General features: G+C 42.4%; 1 protein-coding gene across 2 annotated transcripts in view; it reads left to right on the top strand.

The window, feature by feature from the left end:
- Positions 1-25251, top strand: part of ATP13A2 (ATPase cation transporting 13A2) — a 92607-nt gene that overhangs the window by 40318 nt on the left and 27038 nt on the right. For both annotated transcript variants that reach the window (XM_063436422.1, XM_063436423.1), the window contains exons 2-8: positions 16740-16822; positions 18915-19082; positions 20851-20909; positions 22113-22227; positions 22540-22619; positions 23893-23970; positions 24648-24717. In XM_063436422.1, the coding sequence (XP_063292492.1) occupies positions 16740-16822; positions 18915-19082; positions 20851-20909; positions 22113-22227; positions 22540-22619; positions 23893-23970; positions 24648-24717 (653 nt within the window). The remainder of the gene's footprint in view (positions 1-16739; positions 16823-18914; positions 19083-20850; positions 20910-22112; positions 22228-22539; positions 22620-23892; positions 23971-24647; positions 24718-25251) is intronic.

Raw genomic sequence — 25251 nt, forward strand, 5'->3', positions numbered from 1 at the left:
TGCCCTGGCTATGATTGACAGAGCCTGCATGAAAAAAAAAAACTGGTTTCACTTTCAAACAGATGTAATTTACCTTAAATAATTGTATCTCAATCACTAAATTGAACTTTAATCACATACTGGAGGCTCTTGCAGGGTCTAGCAAGCTATTAACATAGCAGGGGATAAGAACATCTTAATTAAACAGAACTTCAAGTTTGTGGTACCAACATCAGTCCATCCTTGCAAGCGCGCTGTCTTGGCGTCATACTTGACTCTGGTCTCACCTTTGAGCCTCACATCCAGCATGTTGCCAAATCCTGTAGATTCCATCTTAAAAACATAGCCCGCATCCGCCCCTTTCTTGCACCAGATACTACCAAGGAGCTTGTCCATGCTCTAGTAATTTCCCGCATGGATTATTGTAACCCTCTCCTGATTGGTCTTCCCAATAGCCGTACTGCACCCCTACAGTCCATAATGAACACTGCTGCTAGATTGATTTTCCTCTCTAGTCGTTTCTCTCACACCTCACCCCTCTGCCAGTCCTTACATTGGCTCAATTCAAGGTACTAACTCACACCTATAAAGCACTGAACAACTCTAGCCCCTCTTATATCTCCTCACAGATCCATAGGTATGTCCCTTCTCGGTCTCTCTGCTCTGCCCGTGACCACCTCCTGTCCGTTGTCCGCACCCGTACTGCCAACTCGCGCTTGCAGGACTTCTCGCGGGCGGCTCCCTTCCTATGGAGTAGCCTGCCTACCGCCATCAGACTCTCCCCTAGTTTTGCATCTTTTAAGAAGTGCCTTAAAACCCATCTCTTTAGGAAAGCTTATGGCCTCCAAGACTAACCCCTACCTCACATTTCTGTCTCTTGCCCTCTCCTAAAGGGCAGTCCACCTTATTTGATTGCAAACTCCTGTCCTAATGTGTTTACACCCCACCTCCTATAGAATGTAAGCTCGATCGAGCAGGGTCCTCTTCAACCTATTGTTCCTGTAAGTTTATTTGTAATTGTCCTATTTATAGTTAAATCCCCTCTCATAATATTGTAAAGCGCTACGGAATCTGTTGGCGCTATATAAATTGCAATAATAATAATAATAATAATAACTTGCAATAAAGAAAGCCTAAATAGGGCTCTCTTTACAGCTCTAATGCGCATTAGGTCTCCCCGGCCGGTGGGCGGAATCAGTCTCGCCAACTGGCAGACGTAATGCAGAGGAGGAGCGGCAGCGGAGAAAGAAGCAGCGACGTGGGACATGCCGCTGCCTCTGGTAAGTGACTGAAGGGGTTTTCACCCCTTCAGCAACCGGGGATTGGGAGGTGGGAGGGAGAGGGGACCTGCAGTTCCAGGAAAACAGATTGTTTTCCTGGCACTGGAGTTTCCCTTTAATCACACACAGGAGGCTCCTGCAAGGTCTAGCAGAGCAGAAGAAAAGAATTTCTAAATTAAACAGAATTTGCAATAGAGGAAGGGTAAACATCAGATGACTATTTACAGGAAGTGTTTATGGAAGACTGTGCAAATCACATGCAGGGAGGTGTGACTAGGGTTCATAATCAAAGGGATTTAACTCCTAAATGGCAGAGGATTGAGCAGTGAGGCTGCAGGGGCATGTTCTAAACACCAAAACTGCTTCATTAAGCTAAAGTTGTTCAGGTGACTAGTGTCCTTTTAACTGGTGAATTTAGAAAAAAAGAATAACTATTCCAGACATCCACTCCAATGGAGATGGGTGTATGGGAATTAGTACAACCTAAAATAGATTAGTAGCATCAAAAACCAAAAAATAAAAACTCCTTTTTGAATGAGATACAGATTATCCCTCTGTGTTCCCCAATCACCACTTATTAAGTTCTGCTTGATAGCAGGGTATCCCTCTTAAGTTGAACGCTTCATGTACCCCTTATCTGTCTCGTAGGGCTGATACGCCATTACCCGGTGTGCAGACATTTGTTTCCTATTTAAGACCCTCTATTAGATATAGTAGCACTATGCTTTTAGATTCTATTTATTTATTTATTTATAAAATATTTTACCAGGAAAGACACATTGAGATTTCTCTCGTTTAAGTATGTCCTGGGTTTTTATTTTTTGCTACTAATCTATTTTAGGTTGTACTAATTCCCGTACACCCATCTCCATTAGAGGGTACGTCTGGGATATTTTTATTTTATTTTAATTTCTAGTAATTAGGGTTACCCCCTGTTATGCTAGTACTACCAGGTGACCCCTTCCTAACTAGGGGATAGGGTTATAGGTCTCCCCTAGCCTATGTACTTTGGCTTATGGCGGATGTTTTGACCTATCCCAGGGTTAATATCTTAAAAGCTGTTACTGGTGAATTTACCCTATAGGCCGGCCTTGTTACTCAGTGGGTACAGTTTGACGGACACAGATGCCCAGGAATGTTTGTTAGATCTTTGACCCCCTTACGAGGCACGCTATGCACACAGTGAAAATAGCAATTTCCAAGTCACCGCAATCCATGAAAAAGAAAATACTCCAAAATATGACATTTTGAGTCATTTGAATCTCTGGTTTTCTTGACAAAATGCTAATTTCATCATCATTAACTTTGGGCCATCAAAGCTGAGTGCATTGACTTCTCGGACACCTGTACTGCCGAACGCCACTTCCTTTTCTGTTAACCATGTTGACGGTGGGCCACGGGATTCCCAATGCCATGATTGGCCCACCATTTCCATTATTTCCACTGCGAGATTCCCAAACTAGAAAAACTAGCCAGGTTTACAAGTTACTAGCCACGGCACACCTGGAGGGTCCATGGAACACTTTCCAGTACTACATTTTTACTCTGCAATGACTAGTAGGCGAGTGGAAATTTTGAGCCATATATACAGCCAAATTACCTCCAAATGTCCAGATGGTGAAGGCTGCGTGTTGTGGGAATGTTAACTACGTTGTATTTTTATTTTATGCAATGACTAAAGTGCTAGCTATTGAAGTGTTGACTGGTGTGAGGTGTGCAGCGGAAGATAATTGTGCCATCATCTTCGCAGGATGCCCCACAATGCAGTGCATGTTTGCAACATCATAAGGATACCAAAGATTTGCATAGTGTGCCAGGCTATGCCACTGTAGCGTTGTATCAATCAACATTTTATAACCATGGTATTTGGAAAAAACAAATGCTACTAATCACTACCACATTATTTCAGATAATCAGATATTTGTTTCATGTTTGGGTAGCATACTGTTCATATTGTGTTTATTATAAGTCTGGGGCAGGATACCATTAAATAATGTTGTACGATGGAGACTTTTTTAGTTTAGAATCTGCTTTTTAGTACGGAATTTCTAAACTCTAGATGGCTACCATTAGAACTGCCAACTATGTGATACCTTGTAATTTAGAACCCCAGCTGTCCGCTACGCCGGGTGCTTTGCATTCTGAAATGGTTAGTGTGACGTAATCATGATGGGGTAGTGCGGTAATCCGGCCCTTTTGTCAATCATAGAGTTTGAATGGAACCACCTGTTTTCCCAGGTTCTCAGTGAAAGTCCATGTTCCCATATCGTAATAATTGTACGACAGCGGCCAAATAAACATCCTCTCCTGTTGATGAATAAAGGGTGTTTCTTTGTGCAATTTATTAACTCCTGGGTTGTTAAACATACACAGCATGTATTACAGAACCCATAGAAGCAGAACGTGTGTTAATAATTCCTTAGACCTTTGGTAAATAGGACCTCACTGTTTGTGTTTAACCCATATGATGTATAATGTGCTAGGAAAACACAAACCGAGATATTACAGATTGTCAAGCTCTAATGGGATTTTACCGACTCCTTGTTAAATCGGGATTTTTTTATTTTTTTTTATATATATGTCCAGGTATGTCGCTTAACAAAAATTAGTGATACGGAAGAAAAGTAAAATAATTTCAATTGGAAAATGTTATAAACTTTTTTGGGGATTCTTCCATTGGGGTTTATTCCCTTATCCATGAATTTTATAGAATTGACAAATGAATTTAAAATGTTTAACTGCAATATCGACTGGTTATAATCACTGCCTTAAAACTGCGAAACCCAGATTCGAATCCCAGTTGGACCACCTCTGGGAATGACACCCAATGACCACATTAAAACACCTGCCTAATATCGTGTAGGTCCCCTCGTGCTGCCAAAACATCTATAAAGCATTGAGGTGTCCTGTGATATCTGGCACGTAGACATTAGCAGCAGATCCTCCAAGTCCTGCAAGCTACAAGGTGGGGCCTCCATGGATCTGATTTGTTGTTCCAGCACATCCTATAGATGCTCAATCAGATTGAGATCTGGGTAATTTGGATTTCAAGGTCTGGCACTGTGCATTATCCTGCTGAAAGAGACCTCTGGCCTCAGGGACCATCACTGCCAAGAAGGGGTTGGTGGCCTCCAACATCTGTAGGCAGGTTGGACGGGTCAAAGTAACATTCACATGAATGCAAGGACTCAAGGTTTCCAAGCAGAACATTGCCCAGAGAATAACACTGCGTTATTCTCATAGTGCATCCTGCTGCCATCTCTTTACCAGGTAAACGAGCGCACACACACTCAGCCATCCACCTGATCGAAAAGAAAACGTGATTCATCAGACCAGTCAACTTTGTTCTATGGCTCAGTCTTGACACTCTTTGCCAGGGGTCATCGCGAGCCCATACTCTGCAAATTGTGATGCACTGTCTGTTCTGACACCTTTCTATCATGGCCAGCAGTAAGCAATTTGAGCTACAGTATCTCTTCTGTGTGGTCGTACCAGACAGCTAGCCTTCGCTCCCCACATGCATCAGTGAGCCTTGGGCACCCATTACCGTGATGCTGGTTCACTGGTTGTCCTTCCTTGCACCACTTTTGGTAGGTACTAACCACTGCATACTGGAAACATCCCACAAGACTTGTCGTTTTGGAGATGCTCTGACCCAGTCGTCGAACGACCACTATTTGACCATTGTCAAAGTCACTCCGATCTTTTCTCCTACCCATTTTTCCTGCTTCTAACACTTGAAATTCAAGAACTGACTGTTCACTTGTTGCCTAATTAACAGACGCCATTGTAACGATATACTCAATGCTATTCACTTCATCTGTCAGTGGTTTTAATGTTGTGGATGAATCTTTTCCCCTTTCTAGAATTGTAAAGCGCGTTGGAATATGTTAGTATTATATAAATGCAGATTGAAGGGGAAAAAAATCAGCTTCATTTTATGTTATTTATAAAAAAAAAAAACGTTTGCACTAAAATTTGCAATTCCCTTCTAGCAATCTCCAGTTTATCAGATAAGCCATTTTTTCTAAAGTACCTTGTGAACATCCATCTGATTAATAAACTCTGAATCTGCGACATGGGCACTGGTGGGGGGCCTCGGTGAACAAGCTTTTAAAATGCTGCACTTCGAAATAATCATCTGCTTCACTGATTTGCAAGAAAAAGACGGGTTTTATCTTGTCAATCTCTAGCATATAGTGTGTACTCTTCATGATACTTAAAATAAATTCTATGCTATTCCAGAAAATGCTCAGGGTCAGATTGTTTGCTCCTCTGTTCTGGGTCCCCGGCAAGAGATTTGGAGCCAATCATTCCATCAAACTGGGGAATGTACGGTATATTGTTCAGCTGCCATTCACGGGAAATAAATCATTTTTTAATTCTTTATTTCAGAGATCAGGGAGATAGACATTACAGACAAATACAATAGTCACCTTTACAACTTGCAGCTCCAGGACGATGACATGCTGTGAGGTTTAGTACATGACATATAGTGCCGATACATAACTGGAATATCATTAGGGGTCATATTTGTGTCTCTGTCCCCCGTCTCTAAGTTTCTGAACTCTTTTTAGAAAGGGGAGGCGAATTCTCCGTCTCCAGGTCTGCAGCACGGTCTATCTCAGGGTCGTTATATCTCCATCTCACCCATGATACTCTTCCAACATTTGCTACTCCTTGTTAAATGTTGTCATCGCGTTCCGTCCCCAAACTGAGAGTTTGCAAATGAATCTTTTCTATTGTGCTTTCTGGCATCACGGTGGTGGTTTCTTTATGATTTTCTAACAGTATTTTGGGGTCTGTAGCTGATGCGTTTATTATTTTCTACCTCCCCTTTTTAAACCTATAATTTGCCATTTGTTTGTCAGTTCTCTACGATGAACAGTTTAATGAATCCCATTATTAACCCAATTTCTTTTGTGACCTAAGGTCCTTTGTTTGTTTCATTTCCAGCCCTGCAACATGTATTGTTTAGAAGACTTCCCTAAATGATTTACTGACACCGATTCCTTCCCTATCCTCCATGACCCAAACCGTACTGTGCAGCCAGAGCTGAACTCCAGCTATATGGTGTTACTGTGTATCGAAGGCTTATCTTCTGACGATAACACCCTTCTAATAAAGAGGAAATATCACAGCTCAGAGAGAGTTCCTCATTCCAGGCCTGGGTGCACACTATGACTATTGGAGTGCTTACTGGGTTAACGATTGCGGTGGAGGTAGATCTAAAGCATTCTTACCTCTGCCTTTGGGTTGCGGGCGAGGGCACCATTACATGCTGCTCTGTGTATGTGCAGGCTGCCCCCCACATTCCTTCAATAGTGCCATAATCGTGCATGCGCCCCCTGCATTCCTTCAATAGGGCTATAATCGTGCATGCGCCCCCTGCATTCCTTTCATGGTGCCATACTCCCGCATGCGTTTTTGGATGGGGTATTGGTTACTGTGCGTTCCCTTTAAGCAGTGTTTTTGGATGGGGTATTGGTAACTTTGAGTTCCCTTTAAGCAGTGTTTTTGGATGGGGTATTGGTAACTTTGAGTTCCCTTTAAGCAGTGGTTTTGGATGGGGTATTGGTTACAGTGCGTTCCCTTTAAGCAGTGTTTTTGGATGGGGTATTGGTTACTGTGAGTTCCCTTTAAGCAGTGTTTTTTTTGGATGGGGTATTGGTTACTGTGAGTTCCCTTTAAGCAGTGTTTTTGGATGGGGTATTGGTTACTGTGCGTTCCCTTTAAGCAGTGTTTTTGGATGGGGTATTGGTTACTGTGAGTTCCCTTTAAGCAGTGTTTTTTTTGGATGGGGTATTGGTTACTGTGAGTTCCCTTTAAGCAGTGTTTTTGGATGGGGTATTGGTTACTGTGCGTTCCCTTTAAGCAGTGTTTTTGGATGGGGTATGGGTTACTGTGAGTTCCCTTTAAGCAGTGTGTAACAGATCGACGGGCACCCCAACTGGGTACCTCCATTGAAGGATGCTCCTAGCGCTGCAGCAGACACCACAACCACCGAACCGGAGAAACATATACATTCTCTCAAGCATATGAATGCTGTATACATCCGAATAGGACAAACCATGCGAATAGGTTTACACTTCTAGCAGTCAAACTGGAACAGCATACAATAAATCCTCCCCCAATAATGAGACGACACTTAATTTTGAGGGTTAAGAGGAAACTGCAAATTTATTCACACAACCTCCTTTTAAGACATTCTTCCATGCAAGGGAGGGATCCACAACAATTAGTACAACAGCCAATAATGTACCAGTTACCTCCCACCCATCTCCTCCCACTAACTTATCTGTTAACATAATTAAACAGTCCACAATTTCCCCCAAGTTTTAGATGTACCCCAAATATGGTAGGTACACCTTTAAAAATAGCCCTGATCTGGGTGTGCAACATACTCAAAAATCACCCAGATCGGACCAGGGGTTCGGGAGTTATGGCTGTTTAAAGTTTTGACCGACCGCACAGGCAAAGTATCCGAAAATAGTTCCAAATACTTTGGCCCTGCGGTCGGTCACAGAAAAGTGAATGAAAACATACGAATTGCCGGGGTTCAGGGGCGTATTAGCCGCGAGGCAAACAAGGCATTTGCCTTGGGCGGCATTTTCCAGGGGGCGGCAAAAAAAGCTGCCCCCAAATGCCCAAGGCAAATGTCTTCTTAGCCTTGCGGCTAACAGACATGCCGGCGGGCTGCTAGGCTGGGCGGGCGGCTGGCGAGGGAGCACTTCCTCTGAGCTGTCTGCTCAGCTCCCTCGCGCGCCGCAGAGTGAGGCTGGGAGCCGGAAGATGACGTCATATTCCGGCTCCCAGCCTCACTCTGAGGCGCGCGAGGGAGCTGAGCAGACAGCTCAGAGGAAGTGCTCCCTCGCCAGCCGCCAGCCAGTGCCGCTCGCCCAGCAGCAACTGGACCACCAGGGACGAAGAGACCCCCCCCCCAGCATTCCCAAAGGTAAGGAGGCTGGGGGGGTGTTTAAATACATTTTAAAAAACGTGTTAATGTGGGTGTTAGTGTGTGTGTCTGTTAGTGTGTGTCTGTTAGTGTGTGTCTGTTAGTGTGTGTCTGTTAGTGTGTGTCTGTTAGTGTGTGTCTGTTAGTGTGTGTGTCTGTTAGTGTGTGTGTCTGTTAGTGTGTGTGTCTGTTAGTGTGTGTGTCTGTTAGTGTGTGTGTCTGTTAGTGTGTGTGTCTGTTAGTGTGTGTGTCTGTTAGTGTGTGTGTCTGTTAGTGTGTGTGTCTGTTAGTGTGTGTGTCTGTTGGTGTGTTTCTGTTGGTGTGTTTCTGTTGGTGTGTTTCTGTGAGTGTGTGTTTCTGTGAGTGTGTGTGTCTGTTGGTGTGTTTCTGTGAGTGTGTGTTTCTGTGAGTGTGTGTGTCTGTTAGTGTGTGTGTCTGTTAGTGTGTGTGTCTGTTAGTGTGTGTTTGCCTGTGAGTGTGTGTGTCTGCTAGTGAGTGTGTGCGTATCTGTCAGTGAATGTGTGTGTGTGTATTTAGAATGCGGGGCGGGGGGAATGGTTGGGTGGGGGTGGCACGTGGAGGGGGGGGGGGCGCCTGAGTTTTGTCCTGCTTAGGGCAGCACAAAACCAGGATACACCACTGCCTGGGTTATAGAGCCTGGGGAGGATTTGAATGAATCCCCTTGTTCGTGGGGTTCTTTCTACCGAACGGCGGGCCATTCGGAAGTTTCTACACAAATTCATGGAAGTCTGGAGGTCTCAGCGGTGTTTGCCTAGTCGAGTGTCCGATTTTAGTTCCAGACACTCGACGGCAAAACATAGCTGTTCGGGAGTTTAAGATGGCCGCCGCCACGTGTTCGTTTCCCGAATGGCGGCCACCCAGAGGACAAAACCACACATTGCCAATTACCCGTTTGCAACATTGTTGTGAACGGTAATTGGAGGCACACTTTAATCCTGGGTGGTCTGGTTGTTCGGTAGTTTCACTCAATATAATGAATGGAGTGATTCTACCGAGCAATCATACGAATGCTGCATACACATAACACAGTTTACCGAACAAGACAGCCTGAATGCAATCTGCTACACAGTCTTAAAGGGGCATTGTTCCTAAAAGTCCTAATATGTCCACGGATGTCCCTTAAAGGGCAAGTAGCAGCAATATAAAATACCACATGCCCGAATATTGCATTCAAAGGTACAAATTTACCAGGGACCATAGTCAGCAGGTAGGAGGCGGGCAGCCAGGCCTCTCCCAGTGGCGAGGCGGGATCCACCACACAGTGTTTTTAGATGGAGTATTGATTACTGTGAGTTCCCTTTAAGCAGTGTTTTTGGATGGAGTATTTGTTACTGTGAGTTCCTTTTAAGCAGTGGTTTTGGATGGGGTATTGGTTACTGTGAGTTCATTTTAAGCAGTGTTTTTGGATGGAGTATTTGTTACTGTGAGTTCCCTTTAAGCAGTGTTTTCGGATGGAGTATTGGTTACTGTTAGTTCCCTTTAAGCAGTGGTTTTGGATGGGGTATTGGTTACTGTGAGTTCCCTTTAAGCAGTGTTTTTGGATGGGGTATTGGTTACTGTGAGTTCCCTTTAAGCAGTGTTTTTGGATGGAGTATTGGTTACTGTGAGTTCCCTTTAAGCAGTGTTTTTGGATGGGGTATTGGTTACTGTGAGTTCCCTTTAAGCAGTGTTTTTGGATGGGGTATGGGTTACTGTGAGTTCCCTTTAAGCAGTGTTTTTGGATGGGGTATGGGTTACTGTGAGTTCCCTTTAAGCAGTGTTTTTGGATGGGGTATTGGTTACTGTGAGTTCCCTTTAAGCAGTGTTTTTGGATGGGGTATTGGTTACTGTGAGTTCCCTTTAAGCAGTGTTTTTGGATGGGGTATTGGTTACTGTGAGTTCCTTTTAAGCAGTGTTTTTGGATGGGATATTGGTTACTGTGAGTTCCCTTTAAGCAGTGTTTTTGGATGGGGTATTGGTTACTGTGAGTTCCCTTTAAGCAGTGTTTTTGGATGGAGTATTGGTTACTGTGAGTTCCCTTTAAGCAGTGTTTTTGGATGGGGTATTGGTTACTGTGAGTTCCCTTTAAGCAGTGTTTTTGGATGGAGTATATTGGTTACTGTGAGTTCCCTTTAAGCAGTGTTTTTGGATGGGGTATTGGTTACTGTGAGTTCCCTTTACGCAGTGTTTTTAGATGGAGTATTGGTTACTGTGAGTTCCCTTTAAGCAGTGTTTTTGGATGGAGTATTGGTTTCTGTGAGTTCACTTTAAGCAGTGTTTTTGGATGGGGTATTGGTTACTGTGAGTTCCCTTTAAGCAGTGTTTTTGGATGGAGTATTTGTTACTGTGAGTTCCTTTTAAGCAGTGTTTTTGGATGGGGTATTGGTTACTGTGAGTTCCCTTTAAGCAGTGTTTTTGGATGGGGTATGGGTTACTGTGAGTTCCCTTTAAGCAGTGTTTTTGGATGGGGTATGGGTTACTGTGAGTTCCCTTTAAGCAGTGTTTTTGGATGGGGTATTGGTTACTGTGAGTTCCCTTTAAGCAGTGTTTTTGGATGGAGTATTGGTTACTGTGAGTTCCCTTTAAGCAGTGTTTTTGGATGGAGTATTGGTTACTGTGAGTTCCCTTTAAGCAGTGTTTTTGGATGGGGTATTGGTTACTGTGAGTTCCCTTTAAGCAGTGTTTTTGGATGGAGTATTGGTTACTGTGAGTTCCCTTTAAGCAGTGTTTTTGGATGGAGTATTGGTTTCTGTGAGTTCACTTTAAGCAGTGTTTTTGGATGGGGTATTGGTTACTGTGAGTTCCCTTTAAGCAGTGTTTTTGGATGGAGTATTTGTTACTGTGAGTTCCTTTTAAGCAGTGTTTTTGGATGGGGTATTGGTTACTGTGAGTTCCCTTTAAGCAGTGTTTTTGGATGGGGTATTGGTTACTGTGAGTTCCCTTTAAGCAGTGTTTTTGGATGGGATATTGGTTACTGTGAGTTCCCTTTAAGCAGTGTTTTTGGATGGGGTATGGGTTACTGTGAGTTCCCTTTTAAGCAGTGTTTTTGGATGGGGTATGGGTTACTGTGAGTTCCCTTTAAGCAGTGTTTTTGGATGGGGTATTGGTTACTGTGAGTTCCCTTTAAGCAGTGTTTTTGGATGGGATATTGGTTACTGTGAGTTCCCTTTAAGCAGTGTTTTTGGATGGGGTATTGGTTACTGTGAGTTCCCTTTAAGCAGTGTTTTTGGATGGGGTATTGGTTACTGTGAGTTCCCTTTAAGCAGTGTTTTGGATGGGGTATTGGTTACTGTGAGTTCCCTTTAAGCAGTGTTTTTGGATGGAGTATTGGTTTCTGTGAGTTCACTTTAAGCAGTGTTTTTGGATGGGGTATTGGTTACTGTGAGTTCCCTTTAAGCAGTGTTTTTGGATGGAGTATTTGTTACTGTGAGTTCCTTTTAAGCAGTGTTTTTGGATGGGGTATTGGTTACTGTGAGTTCCCTTTAAGCAGTGTTTTTGGATGGGGTATTGGTTACTGTGAGTTCCCTTTAAGCAGTGTTTTTGGATGGGATATTGGTTACTGTGAGTTCCCTTTAAGCAGTGTTTTTGGATGGGGTATGGGTTACTGTGAGTTCCCTTTAAGCAGTGTTTTTGGATGGGGTATGGGTTACTGTGAGTTCCCTTTAAGCAGTGTTTTTGGATGGGGTATTGGTTACTGTGAGTTCCCTTTAAGCAGTGTTTTTGGATGGGATATTGGTTACTGTGAGTTCCCTTTAAGCAGTGTTTTTGGATGGGGTATTGGTTACTGTGAGTTCCCTTTAAGCAGTGTTTTTGGATGGGGTATTGGTTACTGTGAGTTCCCTTTAAGCAGTGTTTTTGGATGGGGTATTGGTTACTGTGAGTTCCCTTTAAGCAGTGTTGGATGGGATATTGCTATCAGTTTGTGTCATTATGTTCCTCTGGACTTTATCCCGGATTACGGAAGTTGTCCTTTGATTGCACAGTTTATAACAGCTGGTGTGACCTGCAGGAAATCAGTAACGTCTTGTTAATAACCAGGAACGCGTGTTCAGTGTGTGCAGGGGTACATTTACTGAGCAATAAATTGTCAGGAAATGAAAAGAATGCTCAGGCCTCAAAGTGGATTTCAAATGTAAGATCAGAATAGCTGAACAGGAAAAGTTCCATATCGGCTACTTCAGCCTTAAATTTTAAATTGACTTTGAATTATTGTATGTATTTATTTTTTGTGTAGTGAGACTTCCCCTAACATTTTAACTCTTCGTAAATCTCTTATAATTACTTGAAGATGGATAATTTATTATCAGAGCAAGTGGAGAGGATCAAGGGCCTTTAAGAATAACATAATTACATAATTAAACCTGCATAGAGATAAGGATAATCTGCCAAGTGTACTGTGACCTGGGATTCTTATGGCACCAGTTACAAAACATTATTTAAAGGGACACTCCCCTGTCCAGATTATAAATAAAATTACTATTTAGTAGATCTATCCACAATGAAAACATCCATGCATTTAATTATGCATATTTTTTCATTGGGGGTATATATAAAGCCAGTTTGTAAAAGCTGCAGATCTCTTGTCTGTAGCCTTTGCAACCCCTCCCCTTCTAACCCCGCCCAGACTTTCTGTGGCTGTCCAATCACAGACTTCTCAATGCAGATCAATGAGAAGTCTTTGCAAGGCAGAGGTTTGGGGTAATTGATGCTGTTTTAATTTAGCTTCACTGAGCTAACCAAACCAGGAAGTAACATGACCGGTTGTCGGCCTGGGGGTGTAACAAGGAACACATAAAGCATATATGAGTCTGCTTGATATTTCCGTGTTTGGAGGTCATTTTATCCTGCACTGTAAATTGTGCAACCGGTCATTATAAAATTGGGATGGTTTACTTGCTCATTGTATTTTCCCCAACGTACAAAATCTCTCTCCCCCTCCCTTCCTCTATACCACGTTTTATTTTTTGAGGTTTTACTGAAAAGCAATAAAATGTACATAATATTTAAAAAAAATACCCATATAGTGCACATTGCAGGCGATCAGGAAGAGGGCAGAGGAATTGCATGCTGGGAAATATTATTTTTACATGTTGGTAATGTCACTGCAACGTGTCCTTTAAATATCTGGAAGGGACACTTCAGGCTGTCACATTTGTTTCTTTCTTTCCTTTTTTTTTTTAAAGCTTCTGCTGTGAGCTCTGCCTGGTCTAGATTGTGACTCTGTCAACCTTGCTTAAATGAACACATCACGCACCATTACCACTGTAGCATGTCTCCCAACAGTCACGATTTTCCAAGGGCAGTTCTGCTTTCCTGGTCCTGTCCTTTTTGTCCTGAGTTCCATTGTGTTCCACTTTTGGGCGATCCGAGCGTGTCATCATTAGTCGTGCTCACGCGATGTTCAAGGCGTTAGGACCCTGGCGATAGTGCAGGGTCTGCCCTTGGTAGTCTGGCCTTTTAAGATTGCCAGTCAGGCTGACCTGCCCCCTTTACCCCTCTCCCACCGGCATCACAATATCTGCAATGCCCAAGCTGGGAGGCTTGTTATAGCCTGCTGTAGTAGTTTTGGTGCGAGGAATGCCCTGGTACCCACGTAGGATACTATTCTAACAGTTTGCCAACCTGCCTGGGGCCCACTGAGTGCCCTGTTATCTCTCTGTAGTGGAAACTGACAATTGAACTAAAACTCCTAAAAGCCCAAGACATGGAGTCCTGGACAGCAGTATTTTTGAAGCAAAAAAAACAAAACTTACTCTGGAGGTTAATGGGACAAAACTATAAATAAAAAAACCCACAAAAGTAGAGAAACTAAAATGTTTATTCATTCCCCCTTGCTCTCTGAATGCTCCCATTTCCTCGCAGACTCTTTGTTAGTGGAAGGCGTAGGTCACTAGTCATCAGTCACTAATTTTTAACCATATGTAGCAAGCCACTACACTTACCCAAAGCAGAGCTGACGAGGTTCAGTCATGTCTGGAATTTTACAGAATAGTCCTGGTTATATTATCATCCCCGGACTCTGTTCTGCATTTTAAAAATGTTATCTGCCTGACCACCTATTCCAGGGCCGTGCTCCAGTGGTGGTGGTGGAAGCTGGTGACATAGCCGCATTATAAACGGTGGGTAGATCTAACGGACTATATAGCGGCAGGCTTATAAATTATATGACTGTCATATGGCGGCGTGTTAGGGGTGGGGAATAGTGGCAAGGGCTACTGTTAAAGGACCACTATAGGCACCCAGACCACTTCAGCTTAATGAAGTGGTCTGGGTGCCAGGTCCAGCTAGGTTTAACCCTTTGTGCTGTAAACATAGCAGTTTTAGAGAAACGGCTATCTTTACCTATGGGTTAATCCAGCCTCTAGTGGCTGTTTAATTGACAGCCGCTAGAGGCTCTTCCGCGCTTCTCACTGTGATTTTCACAGTGAGAAGTGAGAAGACGCCAGCGCATTCAGCCAGGGACGTTAGAAAAGGGAGGAGAGTCCCCAGCGCCGGAAAAATGTAAGGGATTAACCCCTTCCTCCCCCTTCAGCGTCACGGGAGTGGGAACCTGAGGGTGAGGTCACCCTCAGGGCACTATAGTGGCACTATAGTGGTCCTTTAAGCGTGATCTTCACGCCTGTAAATTGATTGATAGCTCTGCTGCCAAGTATTCCTGGGCATTTCTCAAATGTAGACACCTATGGATTTGTGTCTAGGGACAGGGTCTGAGTGTTCACAATGAAATCTAATTACTAAAAAAAAATGTGTACATCATGGCCACCCAGACCACTGGATCTCACTGAAGTGGTCTGGTTGCAGTCCGTTTCATCCTGCAATGAGGAACATTGCTGTTTTGTAGACTGTTTACATCGCAGGGTAAAGTCCACCTCTAGCAGCTCGCATACTGACATCTGATAAAGGATCTTCTAAAACTCGTCACGTGACATGGAATCCCCAGTAGGAACGCATTGAATACTTTCCTATAGGAACACTTGAATGGGTGCACATTAGGTCCCCAATGCTCCTCTATAAGGAGACTATGATTGGACCATCGCTGAGGAGGCCAAGCCTCTTCCATGATGTCATTTGAGGTGGGAAGGTAAGCAGCGCCGAGAAAGCCTCGAGATAATCCTTTAATTTAATTGATCTTCATGGCAAACAGGAGAGATAACTTTAATGCCACTAGGGGCAGGAGCCCTACAGGTTTGTAGCCCTAACTACAGTGTTTCTTTAAGCCTATTAACATGCATTGTGTTTTGTTAAGTTTTGGCGATATCCTGTTACTGATCGGAATATTTATTACTGAAATCTCTGTATTCAGTGTAAGGTGGTTTCTTGTCTTGCACTGTGGCATTGTCATAATGTCTGAAGGACACTTTGTAAAATCGCTCTAAAGTCCCATACACACTTTATGGCATTAGTGTAACGTCCCATGCACACTTTATGGCATTAGTGTAACGTCCCACGCACACTTTATGGCATTAGTGTAACGTCCCACGCACACTTTATGGCATTAGTGTAACGTCCCACGCACACTTTATGGCATTAGTGTAACGTCCCACGCACACTTTATGGCATTAGTGTAACGTCCCACGCACACTTTATGGCATTAGTGTAACGTCCCACGCACACTTTATGGCATTAGTGTAACGTCCCACGCACAATCTATGGCATTAGTGGAACGTCCCACGCACACTCTATGGCATTAGTGGAACGTCCCACGCACACTCTATGGCATTAGTGGAACGTCCCACGCACACTCTATGGCATTAGTGGAACGTCCCACGCACACTCTATGGCATTAGTGGAACGTCCCACGCACACTCTATGGCATTAGTGGAACGTCCTACGCACACTCTATGGCATTAGTGGAACGTCCCACGCACACTCTATGGCATTAGTGGAACGTCCCACGCACACTCTATGGCATTAGTGGAACGTCCCACGCACACTCTATGGCATTAGTGGAACGTCCCACGCACACTTTATGGCTTTAGTGTAACGTCCCACGCACACTCTATGGCATTAGTGGAACGTCCCATGCACACTTTAGATCTGTCTTGACACAGGGTACTTCGTTGTAGTCACTGTACGGATACAATGTCTGGTTGACTTGCTCCTTGGGTGGATTCATGGATTGTAAGCTCGTCTGAGCAGAGCCTTCACCTCTTGTCTTTGGTAATTTTTGTATGTCAGTTACTTGGTGTCTATTATGTAATTTCTATAATTGTAAATTGCAGCAAAATATGTTGGCGCTATATAAATATTAATGCTATGGACACTCTGTAGCTGGCCTGGCTTACAGCGGTTACTGACTACAAACTGTGTCTGGCTGAACATGTTTGTGCCCGGTGGGTACGCTGTCTGTATGACCAGCCTCTGGGTGGACACAGCGGTTACTGACTACAAACTGTGTCTGGCTGAACATGTTTGTGCCCGGTGGGTACGCTGTCTGTATGACCTGCCTCTGGGTGGACACAGCGGTTAGCTTACTTAGAGCCGCTGCTAAGAGGTTCCCTGACATTTATCCATTGTGTTTGTAGTTGCAGATAAAAGAACGCTACTGGGAGACCAGACAACCTTTAACTACGGCTCGCTGCCCGCCTTGAAGCCCAAACCCTGCATGGTGAGTGTTCTATCAGTGTCTGTCTAGGAATCTCTCCGTCCCTGTATTTTATTTATTGATTTAGTCCATCTAAGATCCTATACAGCCCTTGTACGGAAGACTGATTCAGTTTGTAGAGAGCTCTGGATAGACGTCACAATGAAACACCTGGGCTCTGGCATTAAGCTATGTTCCATGATGTAGATCCTTCGTACTCTCCATGCTGCGTCTGTTACCAGTGTGAAAACTAGTGCAGGGCCAGGTGAGGGCTGCAACCAGGCTGCTAGGATAATGACTTACAGCACGGGAGTGTGTTATTCTGTGTCCGCTTCTTATAATACCAGTAAATCATTTTAAAATTACGTGTTCTTGGCGGGTTTTAAGGTGTGTACTATTTCAATTGTTCTTGCTCTGCCAGCTACTGGTAGGAAACCTAACGTAGACCATGGTTAGAGGGGGCAGAGCTGGGTAAATACTGCGTGCCTAATTATATTTAATGTTACTGTTTATAACAATTTACTGACCAGAATGTGAGCCATTCTCAAAGTGATCATATTAATTGCACACTCTAAGCATCCAAACCACTTTACCATAATGAAGCGGTTTTGGTGCATAAATCAGGCTCTTGCTGTCTTACTACACTGTTTTCTGCCATTTAGGAGTTAAATCACTTTGTTTATGCAGCCCTAGTTTACCCTTCCTCTATTGCAAATTCTGTTTAATTTAGAAATTATTTTCTTCTGCTCTGCTAGACCTTGCAGGAGCCTCCTGTGTGTGATTAAAGGGAAACTCCAGTGCCAGGAAAACAATCTGTTTTCCTGGAACTGCAGGTCCCCTCTCCCTCCCACCTCCCAATCCCCGGTTGCTGAAGGGGTGAAAACCCCTTCAGTTACTCACCAGAGGCAGCGGCATGTCCCACGTCGCTGCTTCTTTCTCCGCTGCCGCTCCTCCTCTGCATTACATCGGCCAGTGGGCGAGACTGATTCAGCCCACCGGCCGGGGAGACCTAATGCGCATTAGAGCTCCCCATAGGAAAGCATTGAAAATGCTTTTCAATGCTTTCCTATGGGGAATTGAGCGACGCTGGAGGTCCTCACACAGCGTGAGGAAGTCCAGCGACGCTCTAGCACAGATAACCTGTGCTATAATCCAGGAAGTGCCCTCTAGTGGCTGTCTAGTAGACAGCCACTAGAGGTGGAGTTAACCCTGCAAGGTAATTATTGCAGTTTATAAAAAACTGCAATAATTACACTTGCAGGGTTAGGAGTAGTGGGAGTTGGCACCCAGACCACTCCAATGGGCAGACGTGGTCTGGGTGCCTGGAGTGTCCCTTTAAAGTACAATTAACAGCAAGAGACAAGAACTTATAAAGTAAACACACTGTGCTGTAAAATGTGATAGAAAATTTTAAAAAATTTCTTTCAGGTGTGACTAGGGCTTCTTGGGCGGAAACAAAAGTGATTTAACTCCTAAATGGCAGAGAATTAAGCAGGTAGACTTAAGGGGCATGATCTATACACCAAAACTGCTTAATTAAGCTGAAGTTGTTTTGGTGCTTAGAGAGTCCCTTTAACTACTTCCCTGCTGAACTTCCTCGGAATTCAATGCGCAGGTTTTTTTTTTTTCAAATTTTCTCCTCTGATGGCAGGAACAGAAATGTAATAAGTGCAGTAAACCGCCATCTTGTGTTTAGATTATAACTTAATATGTTTCTTACTTCATGAAAGATTGCCATATCTGTGCCAGAGCTCACATTGGGGTGTTTGTTTTGCACAATTATCCTTTCTTGATGCTGAGGGTCAGCACATGAAAAGAGCTGCCCTGCAGTTTGTAACGTTCAGCGGCTGCAGCAGGGAATCTGTTAATCAGTCCTTTTCTATTTTGAATGCTTAGTGATTGAGTTTCTTTCTACAGCATATGAATGCTTTGTACTGTAGGGCATCACTTTTCATGCATTGTCTAACCTCTCGTGCCAGTTATTTACGTTAAAGGAAACCTGGTTAATTTGGCTGCCCTAAGCAAAGGAGAGTTCTTATATTTTTATTTTTGATTCCTGAAACCCAAATGGAGCTTGCAAATTCTCATTCTAATGCATAATGTTCTGACCCCGCAGGAGACAAGTGGTTACCGGAAAGTAAAATGGCGGATGGTACTGTGTTACACGCTGTGTGTGCTGACTCTGGGAATCCTGCTGGTTATCTTCCATTGGAAACCTCGACTGTATGTCCTGATGATCTGCAAAAACTGCCCGCTGGCTGAGGCAAACTGGGTCATCATTAAGGTGAGAGAGCCCTGGCTCACTTAGGCAAGAACCTTACTTAGCCACCTATAGGTCCAACTAGCCGCGCTACAACATCAGCTGAGACAGAAATTCCTCCAGTTCATTTATTTTATAAACATACGATCAAAAGGTAAATAATGTCTATAAATTATTATGTTTAAACTGCCCAATGAGTTTCAAGTTTTATAAAATGAAAACCGGAAAACATACGTAAATCATTGCAAAAAGATAAAGTGTTTAAGGTACTAGCGTTGTTCCTTTAAAAGTAATGTAGAAAAGATACTCACATTTAATGGTTCTACACTTGCGGCAAATCCTCAAACTGGGAAATCCTAATTTAAAGGGAAACACTGCAACTTGGGAGGAATAGATAAAGTCAACTCATGAAGCAAAAGGATTTTTATTTTTTTAATAGAGAATGGGATGATCTACCGCCCCAAAACAACCACACAAATAAAACAATATTTAATGTGCCCTTATAGTGCAAAACGGAGTATATTCATATGTACGTACACTTATTTACAATTAAAAAATAACTTGTGTTTTTTAATATATGGAATAAAGTAATATATTTTATATAAGTCCTATTCCTGGTCCACATTTCTGGTTCCGGCTATATCCTGGGTGGGGATTATACCACCAAAGCTATATACACTAGAGCAAGTCACTGCTCAAAGAATTGTAAGTAGAATACCTCTTTTCTTCTTTTATTATATGTATATGTACCTGTATATATTTTTCTGATTAAGCACTATTAGACACACTCCTGAGCAGATCTGCATACATCCTGAGGCGGGGATTGTACCGTCCAGGCGCTATACAGCAGAGCTCTTTGCAGCTCAGAAAAGTGTGAGTTTAACATCTATACACCTTTAAAGGAACACTATAGTCACCTAAATTACTTTAGCTAAATAAAGCAGTTTTAGTGTATAGATCATTCCCCTGCAATTTCACTGTTCAATTCTCTGCCATTTAGGAGTTAAATCACTTTGTTTCTGTTTATGCAGTCCTAGCCACACCTCCCCTGGCTATGATTGACAGAGCCTGCATGGAAAAAAAAACTGGTTTCACTTTCAAACAGATGTAATTTACCTTAAATAATTGTATCTCAATCTCTAAATTGAACTTTAATCACATACAGGAGGCTCTTGCAGGGTATAGCAAGCTATTAACATAGCAGGGGATAAGAAAATCTTAATTAAACAGAACTTGCAATAAAGAAAGCCTAAATAGGGCTCTCTTTGCAGGAAGTGTTTATGGAAGGCTGTGCAAGTCACATGCAGGGAGGTGTGACTAGGGTTCATAAACAAAGGGATTTAACTCCTAAATGGCAGAGGATTGAGCAGTGAGGCTGCAGGGGCATGTTCTATACACCAAAACTGCTTCATTAAGCTAAAGTTGTTCAGGTGACTATAGTGTCCCTTTAAAAATACTCTAATACAGAGTTAATATATTGCACTATTATCTGTACATATTGGTCCTGTGAGATCTGGAATTGCCAATCTTTGATTGTAAATAAGTGTATATATGTATATGAATATACTCAGTTTTTGCGCTATAAGGGCACTTTAATATGATTTTTTTATCTGTGGTTGTTTTGACGCGGTAGATCTGTTACAATAAAAAGGCTTTTACTTTGTAATTCAGTGCATCTCTATGAGAAGATGCTGATTGGCTAGGATGGCATTTGTGTATTAATTTGTGATTGGCTTAGCATGACGCACTTTGAATGCCGACCGTTCTCATGCTCCGCCCATTCCTTTTCCAGGATGTGTTTGGACAAATCTCTATAGCCGAGGTGAAGACGGAGCACGGCGTGGACCCCGGGTATGTCAAGATTCCAACCCAGCCGCGGGGGGAAAAACCTGTAATTTATACAAACTCTCCATTTTATAAAAACCAGGAATGCTTTGTTTTCCATTCTGCTTAATATTGATTTATTGACACCATGTCATTCACCAAGATGAGAAATCAAAGGGAATTTTAAATTTCAGTTCAACTGGAAAAATTTGGTTTTCGTTCGGCTGCTTTGGTCTTACGTTTGAAATTCATTTTGAATTCTTACTTCGTGCATCACCCGGTTTGTATGAGATGAGAGAGTGTGGACAGGGACGGGGTTATTCCAGGACATTTTAGGTGACTTTACGACCTGCTGATAACCATTTATGGAACTGAAAATAAAATTGATAAAGTATTTTATTTAAACAGATACATTATCGACCACATAAGATAACAATGTAAATAGTGCAGTTAGTTTGGGAATGGGGGGTACTGGCATTCAAAGAACCCATCCAGCAAAGTTGTAATCCTAGATATGACAATCTGCGCACTCCATGACATTTTCAAAGTTCCAATTAACTTCCAGCCAAGGGATTTATTAATATCTAGCGATACTGCCTTTAATATGTATATTACTATAGCGCCCCCTATTTGTTCTTGGTGCTCATTATAGACGTATAGGCAGCATGAATACATGGAAATGACTCTGTAAGTTGGAAGCTAGCTGTGTTGGTTTGCATCACGGCTGTGTCATTTGTTCAAACCTCAGAGCTGCAGGTTCTTTGCTTGGCAGCGTTAACACACCCTTTCTGCCTTCCAAGGCAGGTAACATGAATGCGATTATGTTGGTTAATTAAAAACCAATCATCTATAATATTTTTAGTTATCCTTCATGATAATAACAATGTTGGGTTTTGGGCTTAGCTATTTTAGATTTATTCTTGGTATTTAGTCAATAAATTAATTAATTAGCCGTATTCCAGAATGGAATACACTGAGTGGATCTTTATTTCAAACTAAATATTTCAACTAATATACTGTTTTTCTAACACCATGTATAAACGCAGATTTAAGGAAACTCGGTTCGGAGGTGGTTCTTTCTACATAGAATTAATTGTTGCCATGTTCTGTTTTGTGACCCTTACTGTACCCTGAGAAAGTTTGTAGGATGCCCCAAACCACCAGTCACCTTTATGACAATCAAAGAAATATTCTCTATTTGTATGTTTTTGTTTGTTTTTTATCCCAAAGCCTGGAACAAGGTCCCAGAGACCGTCTGGATGCGGTAGAAAATGGCAGCGTGGCTATTGCTGTGGCTGAGGAGGACGATTTTAAGGACACAATCCGGCTGCATCGCAAGGAGGAGGTGAGCATTCAAACCATGGTGGAAAAATAAAAATTAAAGACGATAAAATTAACAGCACCGTTCATAACTATCTGTAAACTAGCCTTTATGTTAAAACAAACGTCTGTGCCTGAGGAACATCTAGAAAATATGAGGCTCAGTGTTAGTCCATCCACACGTTGGTAGAAGCCATCATTTGGTGCTTTTTATCTTACCACGCCATCCATGTATTGATTGGGAAGTTTTACATATATTTTGGGAAAGACACAAAACGCTCTGTGTGTGATTTGTACAATGCTTTAAAGTGGTTCACGTGCTTGTCTCCCTTTACAGAGTGATGTGCTTCGGTACTTTATTCACGAGGGTATGCGCTACATCTGGAGTGATCGGTCAATGGATTTCGTGACGGTAAGGTAAGACGACCTGCGACCGGGCGAGGGGTTTTCCGTAGAGTCACTGTTTAGAGCCACAGCCACAGTTTCCATTAGAGCCATTAAAAGGTGTATCTGAAACCAGACTGCCTGTCATTGCAGCTAGGGGGGACTCTGTGGTTGGTGAAACTAGTTGGGTAATAAGATAAGAGACCCCTGAATGTACTTGGAAACCAGAAACAAACCGAATGTACCATGTTTGGTTAAATTCTTTAACCCCTTCCTGACCGCGGAAGTATCAGGTACATCCAACAAAAAAACGGTCCTTAAAGACTGCGTACGTACCTGATACGTCCGCGGCTAATTTGAGCGCTGGAAGTAATCATGATCGCTTCCAGCCTCTCTGATGGTATTGCAGCGATGTCTCAATGTCGAGGCATCGTGCAATACCTCTCCTTACTTCTGGGCGCCGGGTGATCGCTGCCCCTGGAGCGATCACTTCCTGGTTGCTCCACATGGCTCCTGGCAGTTAAGCAGAGGATCGGAAGCCATCGGGTAGGCTTCCGATGCTCTGCCTGTGCTGAGTGCCTCAAGGGGTCGATGCACTCAGTGAATAATTAAGAAAGTTTTAAAAAATATAGAAAATAAATGTAACTTTAAAAAAAAAATGGTTTGGAAATAGCAAAGTGCTACTTGTACTTATTGCCCTATAACGTGCAAAAAAAGCTAAGAACATGTTAACATGGGGTATTTCTAAAATCAGAACAAAATGTATAAACTATGTAGCACTGGTGTTTTTTGTCGGTTGTAGATGCGCAACAGATTTTGGGGGTCAAAGTTTAAAAATGTGTGTTTTGTTGGTTTTTTTTTTTTACATTTTTTTCATCATATTTTATAATTTCTTTTATAGTAAACTATATGATATGAAAATGATGAGAAAAACGGTATATAATATGTGTGGGTACAGTAAATGAGTAAGAGGAAAAGCTAAAAACAAACACCGCAGAAATGTAAAAACAGCCTTAGTCCTCACCGGTAAGAAAATTGAAAAACGGTCTGGTCACTAAGGGGTTAATGCTGTTCTGCTGTGCATTTTGAGGTAACATCGTAGCGTTGAAGCAAGGGGTTATAATATGCTTGTAACCGCTTTACCTGTCAATATGTTCCATTTACATACATTTTTCTTTTTAATTATAGTTTGATGCTTGTTAAGATGCGGGATGTTGAGATGTAGGATATATATTATTCAGTAGATGCTAAGAAGTATAAGGCTGGGATCACGATGTACATGTTAATTGCATCAATCTATTCACAGTTCGTTAACGGATGGCTTGACCTGTGGGGATTTGCACAGATTCAAATCAGGACTGAGTATCGCAGATCACAACTCACGGTGAGCTTCGATTCAGACAGACTATCCACTAAAGTGTGAATAGCCGATTTGGGCGATTCTTTTAATTCTAGTTTGATTTATTTTGCCCTTATTTTTTTAAATATAGCTTTAAATTCTTGATAATTCACAGTGTATTAAACAACCCTGAGAGTGTAGTCTTATTTTGGCACTATAGATATTTAGAACTACATCTCCCATGATGCCTTGCCAGCTGTCATTTCATTGATATCTGCATTGGGAATGTTATCACTGAACTGTGGGTTGATGTGCTGGAACCTCACAATGAGCAGCCATCACCATTTGTATTGAAAGAAGATCCATGGTGATTGTTATTTTTTTATGTAACTTCATTGCAATGAAGTTGCTATAGTGCGGGGAGGTCCCGACCTCTGTCTTACTTAGTCCGCTAATAAACGCTGATGTTGTCAGACTATTGAAGCTTCGGACATTGCGCAGACGTGCAAGGGCCAGGCGTTGCAGACTATGGGGTTAAACTGATCGTTAATAGTGTAATCGAAGTAAGGCAGCACCTCGGACATGCCTGCACCATAACAACTTCACTGCGGAAAAGTTGTTATGGTGCCCCTAGTGTCCCTTAAAGTCATGTGCAGAATTTTTCATTTTATATGAGATCAGTCTGAGGGAATATCTAATCTGCTTTCTTTATATCCTCTCAGGAAGCAACTTTATGGCCCTAACGAGATAGATGTCCAAGTGAAATCCTACGGGATTCTATTAATCGACGAGGTAAGATTACGGATCCTCTTCTGTACTAAGATAATTATTTATTATGTTTTGGTACCGTTTCTATCCCCTTATCTAGCGTTAAGCCTAGTGGCTTTTGTTAATGTTCTCGTTTATATCGCAATAACATTTTTTCATTTATGTTATAAAGTATTTGAGGGGCCTATCTGTGTCTTATATGCCATGAGAATTAATATCATTATAGGCCTCTTTAGCACGCTATTGTCCCCCTGGGGGAATATATTGTTCTTCTGTACATAACCTTCAGAAGACATTATATTAAACCTCCACAAGGTTATTGTTATTTGAAAATACAAAAACTCAAAAAAAACATACATATTGCTACAGCGTTTCAGCGCTACTATACTATAAAACTTTTCAATACCTCAGACGAAGGCGCTAAAGAAGCGCCGAAACGCGGGTCAGGCTTACTCTTTACTTTTTAAATTCACTGCACGTTTAGTTAACACTATGGATAGTTTATGAGGGACTTTTGTATAATACCTATGAGGGGATTTAGTTAAGGACTATTTTCTA

This window comes from Pelobates fuscus, chromosome 11 (genome assembly GCF_036172605.1).
Source record: "Pelobates fuscus isolate aPelFus1 chromosome 11, aPelFus1.pri, whole genome shotgun sequence".
Classification (NCBI taxonomy): domain Eukaryota; kingdom Metazoa; phylum Chordata; class Amphibia; order Anura; family Pelobatidae; genus Pelobates; species Pelobates fuscus.